General features: G+C 44.8%; 1 protein-coding gene across 1 annotated transcript in view; it reads left to right on the forward strand.

Moving 5' to 3' along the window:
• The first annotated feature begins 201 nt into the window (after nucleotides 1-201).
• LOC126455994 (putative odorant receptor 19b) overlaps nucleotides 202-25,600 on the forward strand; it is a 115,612-nt gene continuing 90,213 nt past the window's right edge. The window contains exons 1-2 of the mRNA XM_050091752.1: nucleotides 202-259; nucleotides 16,590-16,770. Coding sequence (XP_049947709.1) covers nucleotides 16,663-16,770 — 108 coding nt within the window. The 5' untranslated portion in view covers nucleotides 202-259; nucleotides 16,590-16,662. The remainder of the gene's footprint in view (nucleotides 260-16,589; nucleotides 16,771-25,600) is intronic.

The following is a 25,600-nucleotide window of genomic DNA, read 5'->3' on the forward strand; positions in this document are numbered from 1 at the left end:
AAATGACACCCTCCCCGCAGAGGCGGTGGGGCACAGTCGTAGACACAGCTGCAATCGGCGTCGGCGTTCACGTGTGGCTGAATATTTCATCGAACGCGTATGCTGATTCGGGCCGCCGCCGCCGAGGGTAATACTTTCGGTATCTGAAATATAAGCCGGGCTTGACTGTAGAAAGTCTGACGAAAGCCGAGGCTTCTGCGAGAAACCAGCAGACGGCCGACAGCGCTTCTCGCATCTCCAGCCACTCACTCCGTGACAGGTACACGCTCGTAAATATCTTCTTCCCGTGCATTCTGATTTGTGGCAGGACCGACACTAAAGCCGTCTTCCTGTACGTCTTGATGTTCCCTTGTCGTAGAGAAGTCACAACGGTAGAAAACAGCAGCGAAATGCTGGGATATCTGTAGCGAAACGCTGCCTGGCGCAGTAGCAACAGCCAGTTGATCCTCAAAATAAACAACTGTACCGTACTGCGCGTCAACAGGCGGAAGAAACTAATTATTGTCTGATCACACAATTGCCTAACCATCACTGCGAGCACTCACATCTGTGAAATACGAGGGTCATTGCAAAAGCTGTGCCAACTTTTTTTCGTCTCGAAAATGGTAACGATTTAAGAAATTCTGAAATATGCAAATGGAAGGCTAGTTCATATGTGAACATTACATGAGGGAGGTGGATGAACGCACACACCGCCATAAAGATATAACACGAGAAAAAAGACAATTGAACTTTGTCGTTTCGAATGTGTTTTACTGCCACTTGCAGCAGTACAGGGCAGGAACACCATCCTGTGACATCTTACAGTCCCTCGTACTTGTCTCACAACGAATCCATCACGCGCTGGCAAAGCTAGGGAAGACGCCGAACACCCCCGGCCTCACCGTGAGCGAATCGTCAGATCTCACGCGTCAGTGCTGTGGTAATGTATTCACGTGTTCGAAAGCGTGTTGCACGCAATGGCCCTTTCAGTTTTGGTATGAAACCATAATCGCAAGGCGATAAGTCCGGCAAATGTGGTGAATGCTCCAGTACTTCCCATTCCCATCTCGCAAGCAGATTCCGCGCACACGCTGCCGTATGGGCTCTCGCCTTGTCCTGAAGAAATTTTTGGAAATTTGTGGTAAGGTCTTATGAGACCAAACTGCTGAGGTTATCAGTCCCTAAGCTTACACACTAACTTAAACTAACTTACGCTAAGGACGACACACACACATCCGTGCCCTAGGGAGGATTCCAACTTCCGACATGGGACCGGGACAAGACGTCCGAGACGGCGCGGCTACCCCACGCGGCCGTCCTGGAGAATTAGTGCATCGTGTAGACTTCCAGCACGTCTCTCCCGAATAGCCCCTCGTAGGTATCGCTGCCGGAAAGTGCGACAGCACTACAGTGCAGTAACAGTTTGTCCGTGTGTAACGAAATGGCGCAAGATCAGTCCTGTAATGTCACAGGCTATGATGACCATTAACTTGACAGGAGAGGCACCCCGAAGAAATTTCTGTCTGCGTGGCGCGTGGTGAACCATTCCGTGTGTTGGCTTCTCGATTCTGGCTCATAGTCTCTGGCCCAAAATTCATCTCTGGGGTGACTCTTTCAAGCATATTGTCTCCCTCCTCCTCGTAATGGGCTAGATGCACACGACAAGTTTCGTAAGCTGTCCACTTCTCCACTTCACTTAGCGCATGAGGCACACACTTTGCAAAAAGTTCAACGTTTCTAGGTTGGTTGGATGATTTTGAGGGGGGGGGGGGGGGGGGACCAAACAGCGAGGTCATCGGTCCCGTCAGATTAGGGAGGGATGGGGAAGGAAGTCGGTCGTGCCCTTTCAAAGGAACCATCCTGGCATTTGCCTGAAGCGATTAAGGGAAATCACCGAAAACCTAAATCAGGATGGCCGGACGCGGATTTGAACCGTCGTCCCCCCGAATGCGAGTCCAGGGTGCTAACCACTGCGCCACCTCGTACGGTATGCATGTCTAGCTCGTTGCATACAGTCCTGTAGATTCTTGTCTTCTAAATACCAGTACGGCGCTGTAATTCCTGTAGCGCCAGCCTTCTGTTATTCTCCAGGCACTGGGTGATCTGGGTACGAACACACCCTGTACATACACTGACCGGCCGCCTGCCCGGGTTGGTGTTTGTCGGCCGTTGTAGCTCTGCCACGCCTGAAAGCATCTACTGTGCACCGTGTTGTGGACTGGCAAGACAGCCAATCCACTACGACAGGAAGCCGAAAGGCACGCGTTTAAGCTCACGCAGGCTGGCGTGAGGTCTGGAACAGGACAAGGAATTTATAGTAGCAAAAATAGTACGTAGCTGCTGGAATACTTAACTTTAATCCATAATTGGTGAACATAGCTCTTGACGGTACATGTTTTACAGCATCAATAGTAACTGGTAATGGCGCCTTGCTAGGTCGTAGCAAATGACGTAGCTGAAGGCTATGCTAACTATCGTCTCGGCAAATGAGAGCGTAATTTGTCAGTGAACCATCGCTAGCAAAGTCGGCTGTACAACTGGGCGAGTGCTAGGAAGTGTCTCTAGACCTGCCGTGTGCCGGCGCTCGGTCTGCAATCACTGATAGTGGCGACACGCGGGTCCGACGTATACTAGCGGACCGTGGCCGATTTAAAGGCTACCACCTAGTAAGTGTGGTGTCTGGCGGTGACACCACAGACCGAGCAACTATTCGGTACGATAGATCCGCATTTCCTACCTCTTCCACAAGCTCCTCGTGGCATTGTCTCATATTCCTTCCACGGTTGACTGCAATCATTACGTAAGAGCACTGTTCAAGTCGGGTAACATCCACTGTCAATGGCTGCTCAATTCACACTGTCGTCTCTCTTCACACTTCATTCTCCTGGAGAGGACTGTCGTCTACCGTCACGTCATGTTACTGTGCATTCTTGGGGAGCCTCATGGTGCCATGGAATACGCGTAGTTTGTAACGTACTATTGTGTACAGTTTCAATTGAGAGTATATCACGTTTGTAACGACAAACATTCTTTTTTTTCGTATTTTCTCTCGTGCTATACCTTTATGGCGGCATGTGTGTGTTCATCCATCTCCCTACATGTAATGTTTAATATGAACCAACCACTAATTTATATATTTCTTAATTTGTAATTCGTTACCATTTTCGAGACAAAAAATATTTGCCATGACTTTTGCAATGGCAATCGTATTTGACAGCGGTTTACAGTGAAATGACCACATAAAACTAATCAGAGGTAAGGCAGTTGCCATCTGAGATCCTTGGGAAGAATGCTGAGCAAGCCTAGTCCATCTACAGAGGTAACTCACAAAATCCTACTTCGACTGATACTTAACAGTGACGGAGGAGAAATGACAAAGGGTGTCGCACAGGGTTCAATTTTGGGGCAACTCTTATTTGTTATATGTATATGTGAATGACCTTCCACTTAACATTCATTAAGCAGACTTGGTACTTTCTCTAAATAATATTAGTCTGAAAATAACTCCCATTACAGAGAATGCAACAGAAGAAATTCTTAATGGTGTTCCTCACAAAGAATTGCTAACTTGTTTTCTGAAAATGACACTCCTTAATTTTGAGACAAAATTGCTACTTTAAATTCATTACAACAAGCAGAATCATACGAACAACTGTTGCAGCAGCAGAACACGGGACAATGGCCAGGACAAACTGCTCAAAATTTTTAGGGTGCATATCAATGAAAAATGGAACTGAACAAAGCATATTACTGAGTTGCTCACACTTTTAAGTTCAGTTACTTCTGTTTCTTGGATAGTTGCTGGTCATGGAAACAAACGAATCAACCTCCTAGCATATTTTGCATATTTCCACTCAATAATATCTTACAGAATAATTTTTTGGAATAACTAATCGCTTTTAAAGAAAATATTGATTGAACAAAAGGGAACAGTAAGAATATTTCGAAATTATTTCTCTGACTGCGAATTTCTTGAAATCAGCGGTGTTAGGTACAAACCTACTACCCAACAGCAACACATCAAAATTTGTGCCGGCTGCGACTCAAACCCAGTTTCCCCACTTATCGTAAGTGGTCGTGTTAGTGCACGCTTATCCCAGCGAACACAAACCTCAATGTGTCACACCCTTACAAATTAGTCTAAAATTTTTCACATGTCACTATTGAGTTGTAAATCTGTGGTACTATAGAGACATCGCGGTGGCACACCAAAGTTGGCAACACGAATCGATAGCACAGAAATCAGCGAGGACTCACCACAAGCTGCAGCAGTAAGTATGGGAGGCTCTTCTGCAGAGCACGTCTTCCCTCTCGAAACAGCAGCGGTCTCACGCTCAGGGTAACACAGCGCCGAGCGAGCAAGAGCTCGGCCCAGTTCGTCACCTCATCTGAAGGAATCAAAATCACAGTACACGACCAACGTGATAGTGAAAATTTCTGGTGGACTTGTTCATTTAAATGTGGAGCATTGTACTACAAGAGAACAGTTTGTTAATTTGTGCTTCACGTGATGCTTCAATATTCAATAATAGTTGTAACTTATGCAGTAACCCTTTTTTTTTTAGTTACACAACAAGTTCCGTAGGACCAAATTCAGAAGCAAATCTTCAAGGTCATGGAACTTGTCAGTACATGAAATTACAACTTAAAAGTAATACCCGATAAAAATAAATGTTTATGAACCAGAAAAGGTCAGTCAATAAGTTTAATTAAACGCAATCAACAATACAACAAGAACAATACAACAAGAATCAACTTGAAATTCGAGTGGTAACTTATTGAAAATGGATGCAGCAGTATACTGCACACCTTTCTGCACAAAAGTTAAGGAAGTCTGATCCAAATGCAGGTTTGATTTCTGACGAGTATTAACTGAGTGACAGCTGCTTATTCTTGGGAATAAGCTAATACTGTTAACAAGAAATGACAGTAAGGAATATATATATATATATATATATATATATATATATATGTGGTGTCACGGAATATATATATATATATATATATATATATATATATATATATATATATATATATATACCACATATATATATATATATGTGGTGTCACCGCCAGACACCACACTTGCTAAGTGGTAGCCTTTAAATCGGCCGCGGTCCGTTAATATACGTCGGACCCGCTTGTCGCCACTGTCAGTGATTGCAGACCGAGCGCCGCCACACGGCAGATCTAGAGAGACTTCCTAGCACTCGCCCCAGTTGTACAGCCGACTTTGCTAGCGATGGTTCACTGACAAATTACGCTCTCATTTGCCGAGACGATAGCCTTCAGCTACGTCAATTGCTACGACCTAGCAAGGCGCCATTATCATTTGCTATTAACTTGTGATGCATGTACCGTCAGACCGATGTTCACCAATTATGAATTAAAGTTAAGTATTCCAGTAGTTACTTACCTTCTTTGCTACTATAAATTCCCTTAACTGTTCCAGACCTCACGCCAGCCTGCGTGAGCGTAAACGCGTGCCTTTCGGCTATCTCCTAGTGGCTTGGCTGTCTTGCCAAGTCACAACAATATATATATATATATATATATATATATATATATATATACTGAGAGGCCAATGTCACAGTACCCAGACTCGTGAACCGGAGTCAACAAGAGGTTCGTGAAATTACACAACTTATTGCCCGAACTGACCATTTCTAAGCCAATAATATCCTTTTAGAATAGGAAGAGTTACCCCAAAATATAATACCATATGACATGAGCGAATGAAAATAAGCAAAGTAGACCAATTTTTGTGTCGAACGATCGCTCACTTCAGATACCGTTCGAATAGTAAATATGGCAGCATTAAGTCTTTAAAAAAGATCCTGAATGTGGGCTATCCACGACAGTTTACTACCTATCTGAACGCCTAGAAATTTGAACTGTTCAGTTTCACTAATCATATGCCTATTTTGTGAAATTAAAAGATTGAGTTCTGTTGAATTGTGTGTTAGACACTGTAAAAACTGAGTCTTACTGTGATTTAGCGTTAGTTTATTTTCTACAAGCCATAAACTTGGGTCATGAAGTGCACTATTTGAAACCAAGCCAATATTGCACACAACATCTTTTACTACAGCAAACAGAAATATTTTAGAGTTACCTGTAACACTAGGGGACATATCATTTACATAAATAAGGAACAGGAGTGGCCCCAACACTGATCCCAGGAGCATCCCCCCCCCCCCCCCACCTTGGGTGTACCCAATATCACAGCCATTCTCAACATTGTGAATAATGACCTTTTGCTCTCTGTTGCTAAAGTCAGTTGTGAGCCAATTGAGAGCTACTCACCATATTCCATAATGGTTCATTTGCTCTCTGTTGCTAAAGTCAGTTGTGAACCAATTGAGAGCTACTCACCATACTCCATAATGGTTCAACTTCTTGAGCACGATTTTGTGATCAACACAATCAAATGTCTTAGTTAAATCAAAAAATATGCCAAGCGTTCCAAACCTTTTGTTTAACCCATCCAGTACCTCACAGAGAAAAAATATAGCATTTTCAGTTGTTAAACGACTTTTAAAGCCGAACTGTACATTTGATAGCAAATCGTCTGATATAAAATGATCAATTATCCTTCCATACACAGCCTTTTCAATAACTTCAGCGAAGACTGATGGCATAAAAATAGGTCTAAAATTATCTGCATTATCACTTTCTCCCTTTTTACAAAGCGGATTTACTACTGAGTACTTTAAACGTTCAGGAAACTGACCATTCCTAGAGGAAAAATTACAAACATGGCTAAATAAAGGGTGAACATGTGCAGCACAGTACTTTAATATTCTGCTAGGCACTCCATCATAACCATGAGAGTCCTTAGTCTTCAGTTATTTAGTTATTGACTCAATCTCCCTCTTGCCTATATCAGTGTCATCGGCAAACATCAAACTTTTTATTCTTCCTCCCTGAACCTTAATTCCCTTCACAAACCTCTTCAGCCGGCCGGAGTGGCCGAGCGGTTCTAGGCGCTACAGTCTGGAACCGAGCGACAGCAACGGTCGCAGGTTCGTATCTTGTCTCGGGCATGGATGTGTGTGATGTCCTTAGGCTAGTTAGGTTTAAGTGGTTGTAAGTTCCGGGGGACTGATGACCTCTGAAGTTAAGTCCCAAAGTGCTCCGAGCCATTTGAACCTCTTCTTTATGTTCTTTACTGTTTGCTCTATGTACAGATCGAATAACATCGGGGATAGTCCCAACCCCGTATCACTGCCTTCTTAACCACTGCTTCACTTCCAAGCGTTTCGACTCCAATAACGCGAGTCTGGTTTTTCTGCAAGTTTTAGGTAGCCCTTCACTCTGTGTTTTATCCCTGCTAATTTCAGATATTCCAGTCCATATCGTCAACAGCTTCCTCAAAATCTGCAATGTTTGCCTTTGTTTAACCTATCTTCAAAGATAAGTCGTAGAGTCAGTATTGCCCGCAAGTTCCAATATTTCTCCGAAAACATAACTAATCTTACCACTGGCTGGCTTCTACGCTTTTTCATTTTTCTGTAAATGATTTCCATCAATATTTTACAACAGTAGTTCGGCCCGTACACAATAGTACATGCTATCAAATTGTTCCAAAAAGTCACGAGCGAAAATGCGATTTTCCCGGAGGTCATATCTCGGTTTCTGTTGATCACAGAGAGAAGGGGTCAAGACTTCTGGATATTCCTTGGCCTAGTGACCATTTGCATACCTATCAGAAGAACGGGCATACTGTAGCTATCTTGCAGGACAGGGTCACATTTCAACATCACATACTTCCTCCAACCCAGACAAATCGAGGGAATTGGTTGGTTATTTTGCATTAGATGGCCTAGAGTGCGCGTTAGGTGATTTATAACACCACCATTTATCAGTGGACGGTTCTTGAGAAAACCCCGAAAAACCACAATTTATGGACACGAATAGAGCAACTGTCGGATGGCCACTTCTATATTTCTGTTTATGGCACGTCGTCGAAATTTTTACTATATGTTCTTAAGACGATATTCTCGAAGAACTTCGAAAGTTATCCATTACCGAGATCTAGAGATCCTGAATTACAGTTCTTATGTATAAAACAGCAATAACAGGTTTTTAGCCATTTCTGCACAGTTGGTGCCAGTTATCTAAGTAAGTAACCATAACAAATGCTCAAATATTAACTGTACATTTTTAAGACATTCATCTAGTAACACCATTGCCCGTTTTCGAAAATCGGTCTCCGTTATCAAGATAAACTCGAAAAACCATGATTATCGGGTACCAAAATTACCAGATGTGGTGATGGCCACTTCTTTTTTCTCCGCACTGTCATAAATATGTATGAAAGGATCGCGCGCAGTATCGCGGTCTGGGGCGGTCTTGGCACTCTCTTTCTTTTTGCTTTAAGACCATAGGGCGAAAAGTTTATGCTTTAGTCCAGACCAGCGGCCATTAGTATAGTCATTCGTCATCTGTCTTACCGTAACTATGTTATAGTATAGTAAGCAAGGTTTGGTCGACGAACCGAACCTGGTGCCCAGGCAAATTGTGTTAACCGATTAATTCTTTGGAAAAGATGTAATTGGGCTGAAATTATTGCTCAGCTGATGGCACCATTTCTATGTGCACCGTTCGGATTTTACTTGCAAAAGCAGTTACCCTTAAATAACTCCGGATTGGACGAGACTAATGGTTCAAATTTGGTCCACCAGTATATCGGACCATGTTCTAAGGTAGGTTTTAACCGTTTGAAAAAATCTTGCTTCGTTTGGATTTTATGTGCAAAAAAAACTTTTTCTGGGGATTTTTTGAAGCCCGGAACTTCTGTACTTTAAACTTGTACGAACTGGTTCAAACTTTGCACGACGACAGATAAACGGATGAAGTCAGAACCAATTTTTTTTTTAATCCTGTAATATTCATTCCTTGTCGAGATACGAGAGTTTAAAGTCGAACTAAAAAAACCACGTAAAATTCGTTCGTACGTGAATTTAATGCGCGGAAACGGTTTATAGAGAATCAGAGAAGTAAAAAATGCATTCCTACGATGAAATTGAAAACTCGTTTTCATAAATTCGGATTTTATGTACAAAAACACCTTTTGTGGGAATTTTTACGCGCGCCACTTCTATGCCTCGCTCTTGCGTAAATTGGTTGAAATTTTGTAAGAAGTTAGATAAACACATGTAATTAATCGTCGTCATGTTTTGCGAAAGCTGTACCCGTTGCCACAATATAGCGGTCGAAAGTTGCACATAAAAAGCATGTAAAATCCGGTTTTACGCTAATCGCACTTGCTATGCGGTTTAAATTGATACAGATGATGATAAAAAATGTATTCTTACGGTAATTGCAAAAAGCCTTTGCTAAATTTTTTCGTTGTTCGGGTTTTAAGGGCAAAAAATTACTCGTCTGTACATGAAATTATGTTTCGTAAAAATGTGTTGCATTTTAAACGGTGCATTTGGATGTAATTAAAAGAACTGGTTATTACAGTTGATTGTCGTTTTCTTGTTTATAAGTTAAAGATTTTTTCATCAGTGGCTTAAAATCATCAAAAAATCTTTGAGCATGATACATGTACCATACCAGAATTATGTTAATCCCAGTACAAAATGCTCTACCGATGACCACCCAGAAAATTAAACTAAAGTGAAAATTGATATAAAAATAATTGTCAGAAGAATGATCAAAATATTTCAAACCAACAGAAAATGTTTTGCTGCATTTTCTTCAACAATTAGTATGCTATCTTGTAGAAAATTTATTTTCGGACAAAACTTAAGCTTCAGTTCGTCAATTTTGCTGCAGGATTGAAACGTTGGCAGTATTTTGTGGTGCGTACATTGTTTCGCAGTTCTTCTGCTTATTTCAGCCAATCGTACCCTTAGAACGTTCGGTTTGGTTGCTGCAGCATTTCGCGGCAATAATATTTATGTGAGTTTTTTTAGCGATAGTTTCTTAATTTTCTGTTTTGTTATTGCATACTTTAAGTAAACAATTAGAAGAGTTTTAAGATAAGAGATAGTAACAAGATGTATGCTTTTCTATAGTTTATTATTTGTTACGCGAGTTGTTCAACTTGCGATATAGTAAAGTTTTTAGTAAGTTTATCTAAGTAGTATGGTCGTTTCGTTAAGCTTATCTACGTAGTATAAACTACACTCCTGGAAATTGAAATAAGAACACCGTGAATTCATTGTCCCAGGAAGGGGAAACTTTATTGACACATTCCTGGGCTCAGATACATCACATGATCACACTGACAGAACCACAGGCACATAGACACAGGCAACAGAGCATGCACAATGTCGGCATTAGTACAGTGTATATCCACCTTTCGCAGCAATGCAGGCTGCTATTCTCCCATGGAGACGATCGTAGAGATGCTGGATGTAGTCCTGTGGAACGGCTTGCCATGCCATTTCCACCTGGCGCCTCAGTTGGACCAGCGTTCGTGCTGGACGTGCAGACCGCGTGAGACGACGCTTCATCCAGTCCCAAACATGCTCAATGGGGGACAGATCCGGAGATCTTGCTGGCCAGGGTAGTTGACTTACACCTTCTAGAGCACGTTGGGTGGCACGGGATACATGCGGACGTGCATTGTCCTGTTGGAACAGCAAGTTCCCTTGCCGGTCTAGGAATGGTAGAACAATGGGTTCGATGACGGTTTGGATGTACCGTGCACTATTCAGTGTCCCCTCGACGATCACCAGTGGTGTACGGCCAGTGTAGGAGATCGCTCCCCACACCATGATGCCGGGTGTTGGCCCTGTGTGCCTCGGTCGTATGCAGTCCTGATTGTGGCGCTCACCTGCACGGCGCCAAACACGCATACGACCATCATTGGCACCAAGGCAGAAGCGACTCTCATCGCTGAAGACGACACGTCTCCATTCGTCCCTCCATTCACGCCTGTAGCGACACCACTGGAGGCGGGCTGCACGATGTTGGGGCGTGAGCGGAAGACGGCCTAACGGTGTGCGGGACCGTAGCCCAGCTTCATGGAGACGGTTGCGAATGGTCCTCGCCGATACCCCAGGAGCAACAGTGTCCCTAATTTGCTGGGAAGTGGCGGTGCGGTCCCCTACGGCACTGCGTAGGATCCTACGGTCTTGGCGTGCATCCGTGCGTCGCTGCGGTCCGGTCCCAGGTCGACGGGCACGTGCACCTTCCGCCGACCACTGGCGACAACATCGATGTACTGTGGAGACCTCACGCCCCACGTGTTGAGCAATTCGGCGGTACGTCCACCCGGCCTCCCGCATGCTCACTATACGCCCTCGCTCAAAGTCCGTCAACTGCACATACGGTTCACGTCCACGCTGTCGCGGCATGCTACCAGTGTTAAAGACTGCGATGGAGCTCCGTATGCCACGGCAAACTGGCTGACACTGACGGCGGCGGTGCACAAATGCTGCGCAGCTAGCGCCATTCGACGGCCAACACCGCGGTTCCTGGTGTGTCCGCTGTGCCGTGCGTGTGATCATTGCTTGTACAGCCCTCTCGCAGTGTCCGGAGCAAGTATGGTGGGTCTGACACACCGGTGTCAATGTGTTCTTTTTTCCATTTCCAGGAGTGTATTTACATACCGTGGTGTCGTAAAATTCGCACAATGTTTAATATTTCGTTCGGTTTGCTATGTATTGTGCGCAGTATTAAGTGTTTATGGTTATGTTTCATATGTTTGCGTATACAATCTCTTGTGTGTATAAATAAACTATATGAAACCATAAAACAAAAAAATTAAACAAAGCTTTGAAAAAATTAAAAAAAAACATGAAACAAATTTGCAGAGTAATAAAACTAAGAAAAAGTAAAGCCATGAAAAACCTCCCGCGGGCATATGAGCTTGACGAGGTGGTGAGGCTTGTGTGCTCTGAGGACACAGTACGTCGTTGTACTGGACAGGTTCGAGCATACTAGGCAGGTAGCCGTAGACGAGCCAGACAAACGATGCCCAACTCAAGCAACACGGCTCGAAAGACAACAAAAATCCATATTCCCAAGCTATGGCGGTCTAATGTCAGAATTATGGTAGAGTAAAAGCAGGAAACCAGAATGAAAACCGCTGCTATCACAGCACAAAAAAGGCGAATATGTCGTGGGCAGAGATAGGGATGTAAAAGAAGAGAACTAGCTTTTCAACTTATCTGGTAGACTCACAGAGATTTAAATCAAAACATCTTGACAAATTCACGCTTTTGCACGAGTTAACCCTACTTCCCCGCGCAGTTAACTGTCTTAGCAGCGTGGTGTCGGCACACCTGCATCTTGTTGTAAAGTCCCAAATCCTATGCCCAAAATCCAGAAGATTCGTCAGCCATTGTAAACCCTATACGATGTCACATGGCTGAAGAGCATACATGTAACAGCTAAAGAAAGGTTTTCTGAGGGGGATAAAATTTGTGGGCGTCGATTTCTTCCTGGGAGGGATGCTAAAATAATTTTTTTTTATTTCTGGGTGGGGAGGGGATAAGTTTTTCCCCGAGTGGACCATTTCTCCACCAAACTCATTTCCTGATACATATATAGTGATGTCTGTGAGAACAAATATACACAAATGTATCTGCTTCCAGAGATTGGGATGCATCTACAACGGGAAGTTTCCGTGAGCGAGGAGTCCCAGAGTAGGGATGCACGCATCCTAAACTTTAATGAGACGGTTGTGTCATATCGCACGATACGACAAATGCCATGTTGGATGAAATGATGGCAAGTGTCGTGTTATACGACATGATAACATTTATCATGATACTTTACTTGAAACGATGCATTATTTCTCATGACTCAGGTACTAATAATAACAAATAAGAAAGCGCGAATATGTCAAGATGTTTTGATTTAAATGTCGAAAAGCTAGTTCCCTTAGTTTACATCCCTAATTATGCCCAGAACAAATTCGTCTTTTTTGTGCTCTGATACGAGAATTTTTGATTCTGGTGTTGCTTATTTTTTTCCAAAATTCTCTTTAATTTTCCTATAGGCGGTATCTTTTGTGAATTATAAGTTATTTTGGAAGAGGAATATTCGTTTCGAAATTATTTGAGGATGAGCGAGGAAAACTATCGATCCATATTGGACCTAGGGAGATAGAAATTGACGAACGAAGACAGCCGGCAGGGGTTGCCGAGCGGTTCTAGGAGCTACAGTCTAGAACCGGGCGACCGTTACGGTCGCAGTTTCGAATCCTGCTTCGGACGTGGATGTGTGTGATGTCCTTAGGTTAGTTAGGTTTAAGTAGTTCTAAGTTCTAAGGGACTGATGACCTCAGAAGTTACGTCCCATAGTGCTCAGAGCCATTAGAACCATTTTTTTTTAAGGAAGACACTGTGATAAGGAAAAAGACTACAACTTATGACAAGCTATCTGGTACTTTGAGACACATGGCACAATACCTTTTCCAATACAACGTTTCTTTGTGGTGTCAACGTAAGTCTTGCTGTATTGAGAACGTCAAACTTTTATTTTCTTTTTGATTTCGCCACTGTCTTTTGTGGCCTACTCTCTTTTGAAGCTCTGTGTATTTCCCCTAATGGTGCATAAAACTTATTCGTATTGCGATAATGTTCACTCGTGTCGTCGAAAGGACATGGCTTCTGTACATGATGTTCGATGAAAATATTCACATGTTGCGATAGTCTCCCTCGAAATCATTTTGACAGCGCGGTGCGGAAGATCTGTTTCTTCAGAAGCAAACTGTCTTCCCTATAAGTTCTCCTTGAAAGCACATCTGTCACTGAAGATTTCCGAAGTATGGAAGGAAACTGGAGTTTAACCTCAACGTTCTGTCAACGTCGACTTCATTACGGCTGGAGGATAACGAGAAACTGGAGAAGGATGAAGAAGGGTATTTGTCGTCCTAAAACTGGACTGTCGGACGGAGATTTGAGACGCTTGTAACGACCTGGCTCTTATTACTTGTTTTAACCGCTGCCTCCCAAGTGCCAAGTCACATCTGGCAAATGTCGTGGCGTTACTACAACTTCAATTTGCTACAAACGCATAAGATGTGCGCATGGAAGATCTAGTGACACTTAAACACTACTAATGATTACTTTTAACGAAATTGTTAACAATTTACGAATTACTTTAATAATTGTTTTAAAAAAGGATAGCCATCTTCTGACACTTGTGCAAACTATTGCAAAGGCTACCGTGACTTTCTGAATCTGCTCGTGGATATTACTGAGGTTTGATCCTTTAGTTTCTCCGAGCGGTACGTGGTGTCCAGGTGGCACAATATTTCGGCAATCAAATGTGTTGGCATCGTCGGGTGAACTGGGCTCCCGGAGGTGCACGGCCGACATACGCTGATTAACCAGACCATTAGCCCACCAACCTACTATCGATAAAAACCCGTCCAGGCGAAATCAACGTCACCTGGCGAGGAATGACTGCTGGCGAAACACACGCACAGTGCATGTAGTATTAGTGAGCGTGCTGTCCGTGTGTAGAATGGGGAAAGCGCACGATATGTCTGAGTCTGACCGAGGGCAGATTGATATGGCCCAGAGGTTTAGCACGAGCATTTCGGAAACTGCACGAGTTGTCAGGTGTTGGAGGAATACTTTGGTGAGTGTCTTCAACAAGTGAACCAACGTCCAGACGCCGTGAGTTTGGGTGGCCACCCCTCATTACATATGTTGGACATCGTAGGTTGGGCAGACTGGTGAAACAGAACAGGTGGTGAACTGTGGCAGAACTAACATCAGACTTTAATGCTGGTCAGAGTACAAGTGTGTCAGAGCACACAATGCACCGAACACTCCTAACAATGGGCCTCCGCAGCCAACGATCCACGCATGTGCCAACATTAACCCCATGACATTGGCAAGTACGACTGGATGCTGGCACAGTCGCAGAGCGTTGCATGGTGTGATGAATCCCGATACCTTCTCCATGATGCAAATGGGAGGTCGCGAACCCATCATCTCCTAGGGGAACAGCCGCTTGACACCTGTGCTGCAGGACAGTCACAAACTGGCGGTGGCTCCATTATTCTCTGGTGAACATCCACGTGGGCATCCAGTAGAGCTCGTGCAAGGCACCATGGGTAGCTAAGGAGTGTTGCAGACTAAGACTGTATACACCTTCTCATTAAGAAAACGTTACCAAGCGGCAGTGGCATTTTTCAAGATAATGCACAATGTCGCAAGACAAGGTGTGTGATGGAGTGGTTCGGGGAACTCAGTAGCGAGTTCCATTTGATGCGCTAACCCCCCAGCTCGCAAGATCTGAACTCAATCGAACATATCTGGATGTGATTGAAAATGACGTCAGAGCTCATCACCCCCTTCCCTCCTCACCAGAATTAGGAATTTACGGGAATGAGGTGACTTGTGTGTGAATACGTGGTGCCAACTCCCTCCAGCGACCTACCAAGGCCTCATTGCTTCCATGCCACGACACGTCACCGCTCTTATCTGTGCCAGAAGTGGACTTGCCAGCTACTAAGTAAGTGGTCGTAATTATCCGGCTGATCAGTATATATCCCCTTCACCCCATGAGCCGTTATGTGCGCTGTGTGCGACAGAATGCGTTTGTCGGCAGGAGAGAGGATGCGATGGCATCGGTGCCACGATTGCGGTGGCGTAGCTGTAGTTACTCCTCCTGCCCTGCCTGCCAAGACGTTGTGTTTGCAGAGTATTTTCTGAATTAGACCCAGTGCTGGTTCCCAAGCCTTGCTGTGATTATAGGCGCAGTCCCTGTTGATAAGCTAGTCTCTGGAGTGTATTTCGAAGTTTGTGCTAAAATCATGGTACACTCGCATTCCATGAGTTCCGCACAAACAATGCTCTGTGATAGTGGACTTGTCGGGACACATTGCTTGAGTGTGGGGTGACCACCATCAATTTTTTTATAGTTTCAAAAATCTTGCATCCGAGGCAATACTATCAAAGAGATGACTTACTACTGCAATGAAAAACATTTCAATCCTTCGCTTAATGTTGTGCAGCACAATTCACTGCACACCAAAACTGCTCGGTACGAGCATCTGTGTGCGATTTCACCTTAGCTAACTAAGGTTCAGGCTGACTCAAAAGTGGTCCCCTGATACTGTGCGCCAAGACAAGAAAAGGCATCAAAGAATAAGGTGGGGTACTTTCCCTACTTGCGCGGTATAAGATCAGGTAAAGGTCAACATTTTCATTTACATTTTCAAATTTTCACAAATTTAACAAAAAAATGGTTCAAATGGCTCTGAGCACTATGGGACATCTGAGGTCATCAGTCCCCTAGAACTTAGAACTATTTAAACCAAACTAACCTAAGGACAACACACACACCCATGCCCGAGGCAGGATTCGAACGTGCGACCGTAACGGTCACGCGGTCAAATTCAACAGATATTTTATTGATAATAATGAAACAATAAGATTGACAAATGACATACACAAGCATCAGTTAAATAGTTATTGTTGCGCTGTTCAACTTCTTGCAGTCTTCCAGAGAATGAGTCCAGTATCTCAGCACTACAGTGCATTGCTCGGTAGCACCATCCGTGAATCACGAGATGCTCTTCCACACACGGACACAGACTTGCCTTCAGTTCTGTGCAGTATGTCGGAGGAGAGCGGGGGTAGCGAGTTTAAAAAGCCCGCATACGTCGGTGGCTTGTCTTTCAGCGCTGACAGGAACCTGTGGACAGACGCTCGGGCACCAGCTGACGTCACAGACCGCGCGGCCACCAGGGTGTGGATGTCGTCGCTGGCGCTGAACGCCCGCATCCTGCGCGTGGCCGGGCTCTGGCCGGACTTGGGCAGCCGCCTCTCCACCGCCTACACGGCGCTCGCCGCTGCCTTCCAGGTGAGACCACGCATGCTCCCAACATTCGGCACCATGGTAAGTCCATCCTACCTGTACAATCTGGTCAGTAGCTACTACAGACATGTCACCGATCAAACCGCCACTGCAGTTAGCTCTTTGTTTTTATTTCAACCCTCCTTCGTTCCCGCACCCCATAAGGGCGCAAGGCGGACTGTCAGTGATACAAGAATTCCACTCTTAAGCCAACTTCTTTTAAAATACACTGCTGACTATTAAAACTGAAATACCATCAAGGCTGCATGTAGCTAACGTCAGACTAGTATTATGTGTACTACATGCTTGGCCGTGCAAGTGATTAACATTTCACAACAACTGGACTAAGCAGGAAGGACTAACGCCATTTACATTTAAGCGCGTAGGAGAAGTTATACAGCGTGTTTCTCGTGCGGAAATCGAATTTGGATGTTGGCTGTTTGTGATACGATCATGTTATGACTTGTCTAAGAAGGAGAAACTTCCACCAGCGCTTGTCAGAATTCCACAGGCGCAGGACCCTGGTCCACCAAGGCTGCAGTTTATCCTTTGATGACACTGCTGCTCGGTTTGGTCGGGACCCCACGACAGTCATATGTGATGTGTCGACAGAAGTGCCGACACAGTGTGATTTGAGGGGACCGCAATGCACGCTATAAACACACGAAGGATGGCGTGAGGTCTGAAACAGGATACGTAATGAATGCTATAAAGAAAAGTACGTAGCTTTTGGAATACTTAACTTTAATCCATCCTTGTTGTATACATCGTTCTTGATGAGACATGCTTTATACGATAAGTATCAATTGCTATGTAAGGCTAATGGCGCCTTGCTAAGTCGTAGCCATGGACTTAGCTGAAGGCTATTCTAACTATCTGCTCGGCAAAGGAGCGAGGCTTCGTCAGTGTAGTCGCTAGCAAAGTCGTCCGTACAACTGGGGCGAGTGCTAGTCCGTCTCTCGAGACCTGCCGTGTGGTGGCGCTCGGTCTGCGATCACTAACAGTGGCGACACGCGGGTCCGACATGTACTAATGGACCGCGGCCGATTTAAAGCTACCACCTAGCAAGTGTGGTGTCTGGCGGTGACACCACAATATGAATATGGAATTTATGGTTCTAGGAGGGCCATACACATCGCCTCGCAGGATCGCAAAGGCCCCATACAATTATTGCCCGAGAGGGCAGGCATATCATTTACTTGATCATGTAGGATCAGCAACCACATTACTTACCTTGAATCAGGAAATGGATTTGATCGCAATGCGACAAGTAGCCACACAGATACTTACCTATTTATTTATGGCTTTTACACTGATTCTGCCGTCTTGTGATTCTAACATGGAACGTTACATTCTATGCAGCCTGTATTTTTCTTCAATATGACATTGAATATACGAGGTCTGTTCAAAAAATTCCTGAACTCTGTCCACAAAATTTTTCTGCTCTTATCTTTTACATATTGTGCATGGTCTCCTTCGAAATATTCTCCTCCACAATTGATAAGCATCTCCCAACGCTGTTTCCACTTCTGGAAGCAATCTTGGTACGCCTTTTGCTTGATCGGGAGAATCGCCGTCTGCGAATTTTCTTTTATGTCCTCTATCGTTGCAAATCTATGTCCTTTCAACGGGGCTTTCTATTTCGGAAATGAAAAATAGTTCGCAGAGACCAAGTCTGGAGAGCAGTAAAAGTTGTGTCCCTTCTCGACGTAATCTTCTTGCAGCTGCACCTGTTTTGTTACGATTCCATGGTCACTTCTTTAGGAGTGTACCTCAGTTACGAGTCTGCTTTGACCACTGGACAATAGCGGCACAGCCGTGGACGTGCGACCATGGAGGGTGTCCTTCATCATTCTAAACAGACAAACGACACTAGGAGCCGAGTTAGGAGAGTAGGGAGCAAGAGAAATCACTTTAAAGTTGTTGTCACGAAGAAACGGCAGGGCTGTATTCACCTGGTGCGCTGGTGCATTGTCTATCTGAAAGAGCAAACTAGCGGCCTTTTCTGGACGTTTTTCATGCAATGATGCAAGGGTCCTGTTCGTCAGAACATCTTGGTGTGATGCATCTGTCACTTCAGTGATCTTTGTAAAGCAATGAGTAAGGATTAAGCCATCGCTGTCGTTCCCATACATGGCCATCCATCATTTTTTCAGGACTGGCGATTACCCGAATTGTTTTTGGTGGCAGGGAGTGTGTGTGCTCCCACTGAGCTGACTGGCGCTTCGTTCCAAAATTGAACAACGGTATCCAAGTCTCATATATAATCACAATCGATGAAAAAAATAACACTCATGCCATCATCACATGTCAAGATTGCCTGGCAACAGACAGACTTGTGGTCATCTGTTAAGATTCGTAGAACCCACCTGGACAGCATTTTTCGGTTTTCAGATCTTCGTGCAGGATTGTGTGCAGATATCCCACGGAAATGCCAACTCTGGAGGCTACGTATTCCAAACTCTTTCAGTGATCCTCCAAAACATTTTCCTCCACTCGCTCAGTCATATCGTGAGACAAGCTAACGCGAGGCTGAGATGTCTCGGTTTGTTGTCACACAACATTCTGACTTCTTTGGACTGTCGCGCTTGCAGACGCACGTTAGACACATTCATGACACTGTCACCACATGTCTCTCAAAACTGATGATTAATGCAGTCAGTGTCACATCACGAAAATGAAGAAAACGAATGATTACACGCTGTTCTTGTAATGAAAACGCCGGCCGGTGTGGCCGAGCGGTTCTAGGCGCTTCAGTCTGGAAACGCGAGACTGCTACGGTCGCAGGCTCGAATCCTGCCTCGGGCATGGATGTGTGTGATGTCCATAGGTTAGTTAGGTTTAAGTAGTTCTAAGTTCTAGGGGACTGATAATCTCAGATGTTAAGTCCCATAGTGCTCAGAGCCATTTGAACCATTTGTAATGAAAACGTCGCCATTTTAAGTATCAGAAACAATTGTCACTCTCGCCACTGCCGCTAGAGTTCTGTGTGCTGTACAGTTCTGTCATCTGTGTCATGCATTAGAGACGAATGCAGGCGTATTTTAAAACAAACTGCATGTTTCTATCTGTTTCAAGACCTGAGAAAAACTCGGAGGCTTTATACTGGTGTACTCCCGGTTCATGGTGTCCAATGAGCACAATACTTCGGGGCTCGGACCTACTGCCATTGTCAGATGTGCTGACGAACTGACCTGGGAGCGCATCGCCGACTTGTATTTCATCCCCACCTGGGACACGTCATACAGGGTGCGCGTCCGAGGGCGTGTGTTGGCGGAAGAAGCAGCGATTGCTTCAGCTACAGTGTCGAGCGAAGCTCCGTGCGGCAGCCCCAGCTGCGGTGGGATAGCTGTAGCCACTCTGTCTGCCCTGGCCACTACCTACTTGTTGTGCTTTCTGTCATCGTAATTAGACTTTGTGATATTTGTCAAGTCTTGCTGAGACGGTAGGCACAGTCCGCGTTTATGCATTGTCCCTGGCGCATATTTCGATAACTCCTCTGACGACGCTGTCCGGTACTTCGTGCGTTGACACTGTCTCGTACACACAGTGTTCTGCGACTGCTGAGTACGTCACTGGCGTTCTCGGCACTAATCTTCGATGATGCACGCTATTTCCGTTTATCCAATGTACACTACTGGCCATTAAAATTGCTACACCACGAAGATGACGTGCTACAGATGCGAAATTTAACCGACAGGAAGAAGATGCTGTGATATGCAAATGATTAGCTTTTCAGAGCATTCACACAAGGTTGGCGCCGGTGGCGACACCTACAGCTTACTGACATGAGGAAAGTTTCCAACCGATTTCTCATACACAAACAGCAGTTGACCGGCGTTGCCTGGTGAAACGTTATTGTGATGCCTCATGTAAGGAGGAGAAATGCGTACCACCACGTTTCCGACTTTGACAAAGGTCGGATTGAAGCCTATCGCGATTGCAGGTTATCGTATCGCGACATTGCTGCTCGCGTTGATCGAGATCCAATGACTGTTAGCAGAATATGGAATCGGTGGGTTCAGGAGGGTAATACGTAACGCCGTGTTGGATCCCAACGGCCTCGTATCTTTAGCAGTCGAGATGACAGGCATCTTATCCGCATGGCTGTAACGGATCGTGCAGCCACGTCTCGATCCCTGAGTCAACGGATGGGGACGTTTACAAGAGAACAACCATCTGCACGAACAGTTCGACGACGTTTGCAGCAGCATGGACTATCAGCTCGGAGACCATAGCTGCAGTTACCCTTGACGGTGCACCACAGACAGAGGCGCCTGCGATGGTGTATTCAACGACGAACCTGGGTGCACGAATGGCAAAACGTCATTTTTTTCGGATGAATCCAGGTTCTGTTTACAGCATCATGATGGTCGCATCCGTGTTTGGCGACATCGCGGTGAACGCACATTGGAAGCGTGTTTTCGTCATCGCCATACTGGCGTATCACCCGGCGTGATGGTATGGGGCGCCATTGGTTACACGTCTCAGTCACCTCTTGTTCGCATTGACGGCACTTTGAACAGTGGACGTTACATTTCAGATGTTTTACGACCCGTGTCTCTACCCTTAATTCGATCCCTGCGAAACCCTACATTTCAGCAGGATAATGTACGACCGCATGTTGCAAGTCCTGTACGGGCCTTTATGGATACAGAAAATGTTCGACTGCTGCCCTGGCCAGCACATTCTCCAGATCTCTCACCAACTGAAAACGTCTGGTCAATGGTGGGCGAGCAACTGTTGTCCCAACGTCCATCTTGCTACTTTCTGTGTTTAAGCAGGACCGACACATCTGTGTGGGCCTTACACGCGGGGCCTAGAGTTCCGCCCGCCGTTTCATTTCCATTGTCGTTCCAACCTCTACTAGTATGATAATAAAGACACTCCGTCGCCTTTCATGCAATAAGCGTTAGCAATTATGTACAAGGCGTACGGGACAATGTCAGTCTCCTTTATATATTCATATATACGATGTACAGCCTATCACATGATACCCAATTGTGTTTGTAGATCACGGCAAAGTATGTGGATGGGTGTTTGTAAGGTGCGAAATTATAGCCACCTCACAATATTTCTGTTGAGAAGCATTTGACGTTATTGCGAAGTTTATTATCACCTTGCAAGATATAGTATCAGCTGCACGTCTTTCAAATGTACAGAGGGTGAACAAAAACATTGAAACAACACAGTCACATTACCATGCCTGTTACGATGTGGGAAAACGGTTGACATTCAAAACAGCTTCCAGTAGCCTCGTAATGAATAAATACAGTTCCCATATGTTTTTCAAAGGCATCGTGTATAATTCTTCCTGGTCAAATCAAATGAGTCAAATGACTCTAAGCACGATGGGACTTAACATCTGAGGTCATCATTCCCCTAGAACTTAGAACTACTTAAACCTAACTAACTAACCTAAGGACATCACACACATCCATGCCTGAGGCAGGATTCTAACCTGCGACCGTAGCAGTAGCGCGGTTCCGGACTGAAGCGCCTAGAACCGCTCGGCCACAATTCTTCCCGCAAAATAGCTAACGATGATGGGGGTGGATATCGGTTACGCACCCGTCTCTTAATAATTCTTAGGTATGGTGACTGTGGTGGGCAGGCAATAATCCACCCTCTTGCTCGCAAAACCAGTCCTGGACAATGCGAGCTGTGTGAACAGGGTCCCTTCATCCTGGAACACAGCATCGCCTCTGGGGAACAGATATTGTACCATGGGGTGGCCTGATCAGCTAAAATGGTCACATAATCCTTGGCAGTAATGAGATCTTACAGAATAACCGTGGGGCCCATGAAACACCACGATATGGCTGGCTAAATCATCACTGAACTCCTTCCACGTTGCACTCTTGGGACGTAAACTCGGCCAGAAGTTGGAAACAGTGTAAAACAAGACTCATACGACCAAATAAGCTTCTTCCATTGCTCCATAATTCAAGTTTTATGCCCTACGAATCTCTTTTTCTGGTTACGGGCATTTGCATCACCATGAGTGGTTTTGAAATTCGAGCTCGCTCTGCAATTCATTATTTATGGGGCTCCCTCCGTATCGTTTTGGCGCTGACAGAGTTCACGAGTGCAACGTTCAGTCCTGCAGTGACTTTTGCAGCTGTCGTCCTCTTATTTTTTGTGTCAATCCTTTTCGGTCAGCGTTTGTCACGATCGCTCAACACACATTTTGGTTCACGTTGTGACTTGGCGGATGATGTTCCTCCGCTTTTCCTATTTGCAGTACAAACTTCGATATGGTGCCTCTTTGCACACCAAACATTTCGGCTGACAACAATATGCCCACGTTTCAATTCAGTTAGCTCCGGCATAATGCACTCATAACTACACAGAAGACTGTTCTGACCAAGAATGACACTTTTAACGTACTGAGAACATTGCATAGTTGCCGTTCGTGGTCAAATACAAAAGCACGAGATGGAGGCTTGGCTAGCATCAGTATTTACGTTCAAGCATTCATTTCCCTCTCACAACATTTTGATTGTGGGCCTGTTAGTTTACGACTTTATGGACAAAGACTACATTTGTGGTGCAGAGAATAATATGTCACAGAACTATGTCGTTTTGTTTGTGGTTCCGTACACGCCATATCGATTGTTTGAATGCGGTATTTCTGCTTACAGATAGATATTTACAATTAAAACAGTTGCTTACAATAGCAACTTACAATTAAAACAGCAACTTACAACCGCCCCTCTCAAGTCCATTTTGGAGGCAGTGGTGAAGAGGTTCAAACGGACTTCAAAACAAATCGTCTTGGAATGAAAGAAATTTGAAATCTGCCATTTCTCAGGTTAGAAATAGCGATGCCAGGTGGTGTAAGGCCTCTTTGACATATAAATCGCTTCAGGTATCGTTAAGAGCATTTTTATGCACCAAGGAAAGAAGTAGATGAACGAACGCTCATAACAGATAAAACGTCCAAATGGTTCAAATGGCTCTGAGCACTATGAGACTTAACTTCTGAGGTCATCCGTCCCCTAGAACTTAGAATTACTTAAACGTAACTAACCTACGGTCATCAGATACATCCATGACCGAGGCAGGATTCGAACCTGCGACCGTAGTGGTCGCGCGGTTCCAGACTGAAGCACCTAGAACCGCTCGGCCACTTCGGCCGACCTAAAACGTCCCATCAAGACGTGTAACCAATGGCACCCCATACCATCACGCCGGGTGATACGCCAGTATGGCGATGACGAATACACGCTTCCAACGTGCTTTCACCGTGATGTCGCCAAACACGGATGCGACCATCATGATGCTGTAAACAGAACCTGGATTCATCCGAAAAAAATGACGTTTTGCCGTTCGTGCAACATTCAGAGCAACACATGGTAGAGACGTGCAAACGCATAAGCTGTTCAGAAAGCAAATTGCCACGGAAATTGCGTTGAAGTTTGTACGTAAACGAGATAAGATAATGATCGTCTCGTTATTTCCATTGAAAGGGGCAGTAAAATGAAAACGAGGCGTATGGGAAGAAATAAGTAAACACTTCACTATTTCAAAAGTAATCGCCGTAACTCTTAACACATGTTTTCCACTATGAGAAAAGAAGGTCAATGCCTTTGCGGAAAAATGTTTGCAGTTGTCTACGGAACCTTGATTGTACCAAGGAGTGCATCTCTTCGTCCGAAGCAAATCGCCGGCTATAAATATTTTTCTTCGGGGCTGCGAAGATATGGAAATCAGATGGGAGAGATCAGGACGACATGGAGCACGTGTAAGGTCTTCCCAGAAAAATTTGTGCAGTATAATAGGAACAACCTTCGCAACATGTGAACAGACCCAGAAGAAAGGCATTCGCGGCCGTCAGTTTGCTTCGAACGAAGAGATGCACGCCTGGGTACAATCACGGCTCCGTAGGAAGTTCAAAAAAGTGGTTCAAATGGTTCTGAGCACTATGGGACTTAACATCTGTGGTCATCAGTCCCCTAGAACTCAGAACTACTTAAACCTAACTAACCTAAGGACATCACACACATCCACGCCCGAGGCAGGATTCGAACCTGCGTCCGTAGCGATCACGCGGTTCCAAACTGAAGCGCCTAGAACCGCACGGCCACACCGGCCGGCTCCGTAGGAAGTCACAGACATTTTCTCACAACGACATTGTCTCACAATGGGGTTAATGTGTGAACAGTTATGGTGGCTGCTTTTGTGATAGTAAACAGTTTACTTACTTTTTGCCGGCCGGAGTGGCCGAGCGGTTCTAGGCGCTACAGTCTGGAACCGCGCGACCGCTACGGTCGCAGGTTCGAATCCTGCCTCGGGCATGGATGTGTGTGATGTCCTTAGGTTAGTTAGGTGTAAGTAGTTCTAAGTTCTAGGAGACTGATGAGCTCAGCAGTTGAGTCCCATAGTGCTCAGAGCCATTTGAACCATTTTGAACTTACTTTTTTCCATGTGTCTCGTTCTCATTTCACTGGCGCTTATACTATCCAAGAACTTAACACAGACGAAATCTGAAATAGAAGTTTTTCAGACTTTACAATGATAATATAGGTATTCATAAGATACTATCAACTCTTGTTAATGTGCATTCGGACATCGTTAGCACCATTGTCTTAATTTTTAATTCAGACGTTATTTGATGCATGTTTATACTAATGATTTAATAGTGGAACCTCTTTGCTAAGAGGAAATACGTGTCATTTTTCCATACTGGGTAGCCCAGAATGAGAAAGTGAAAGTATTTTTGAAATTGTGAGTTTTGAAGTCGCGAACTGAGACTGAACGGTGAGCTACGTATCAAAGAGGGGGAACTGACTGAGCTTATAGTCGTATCAGCGTATGTAAGACATAGATACGA

This window comes from Schistocerca serialis, chromosome 2, assembly GCF_023864345.2.
Source record: "Schistocerca serialis cubense isolate TAMUIC-IGC-003099 chromosome 2, iqSchSeri2.2, whole genome shotgun sequence".
NCBI lineage: Eukaryota > Metazoa > Arthropoda > Insecta > Orthoptera > Acrididae > Schistocerca > Schistocerca serialis.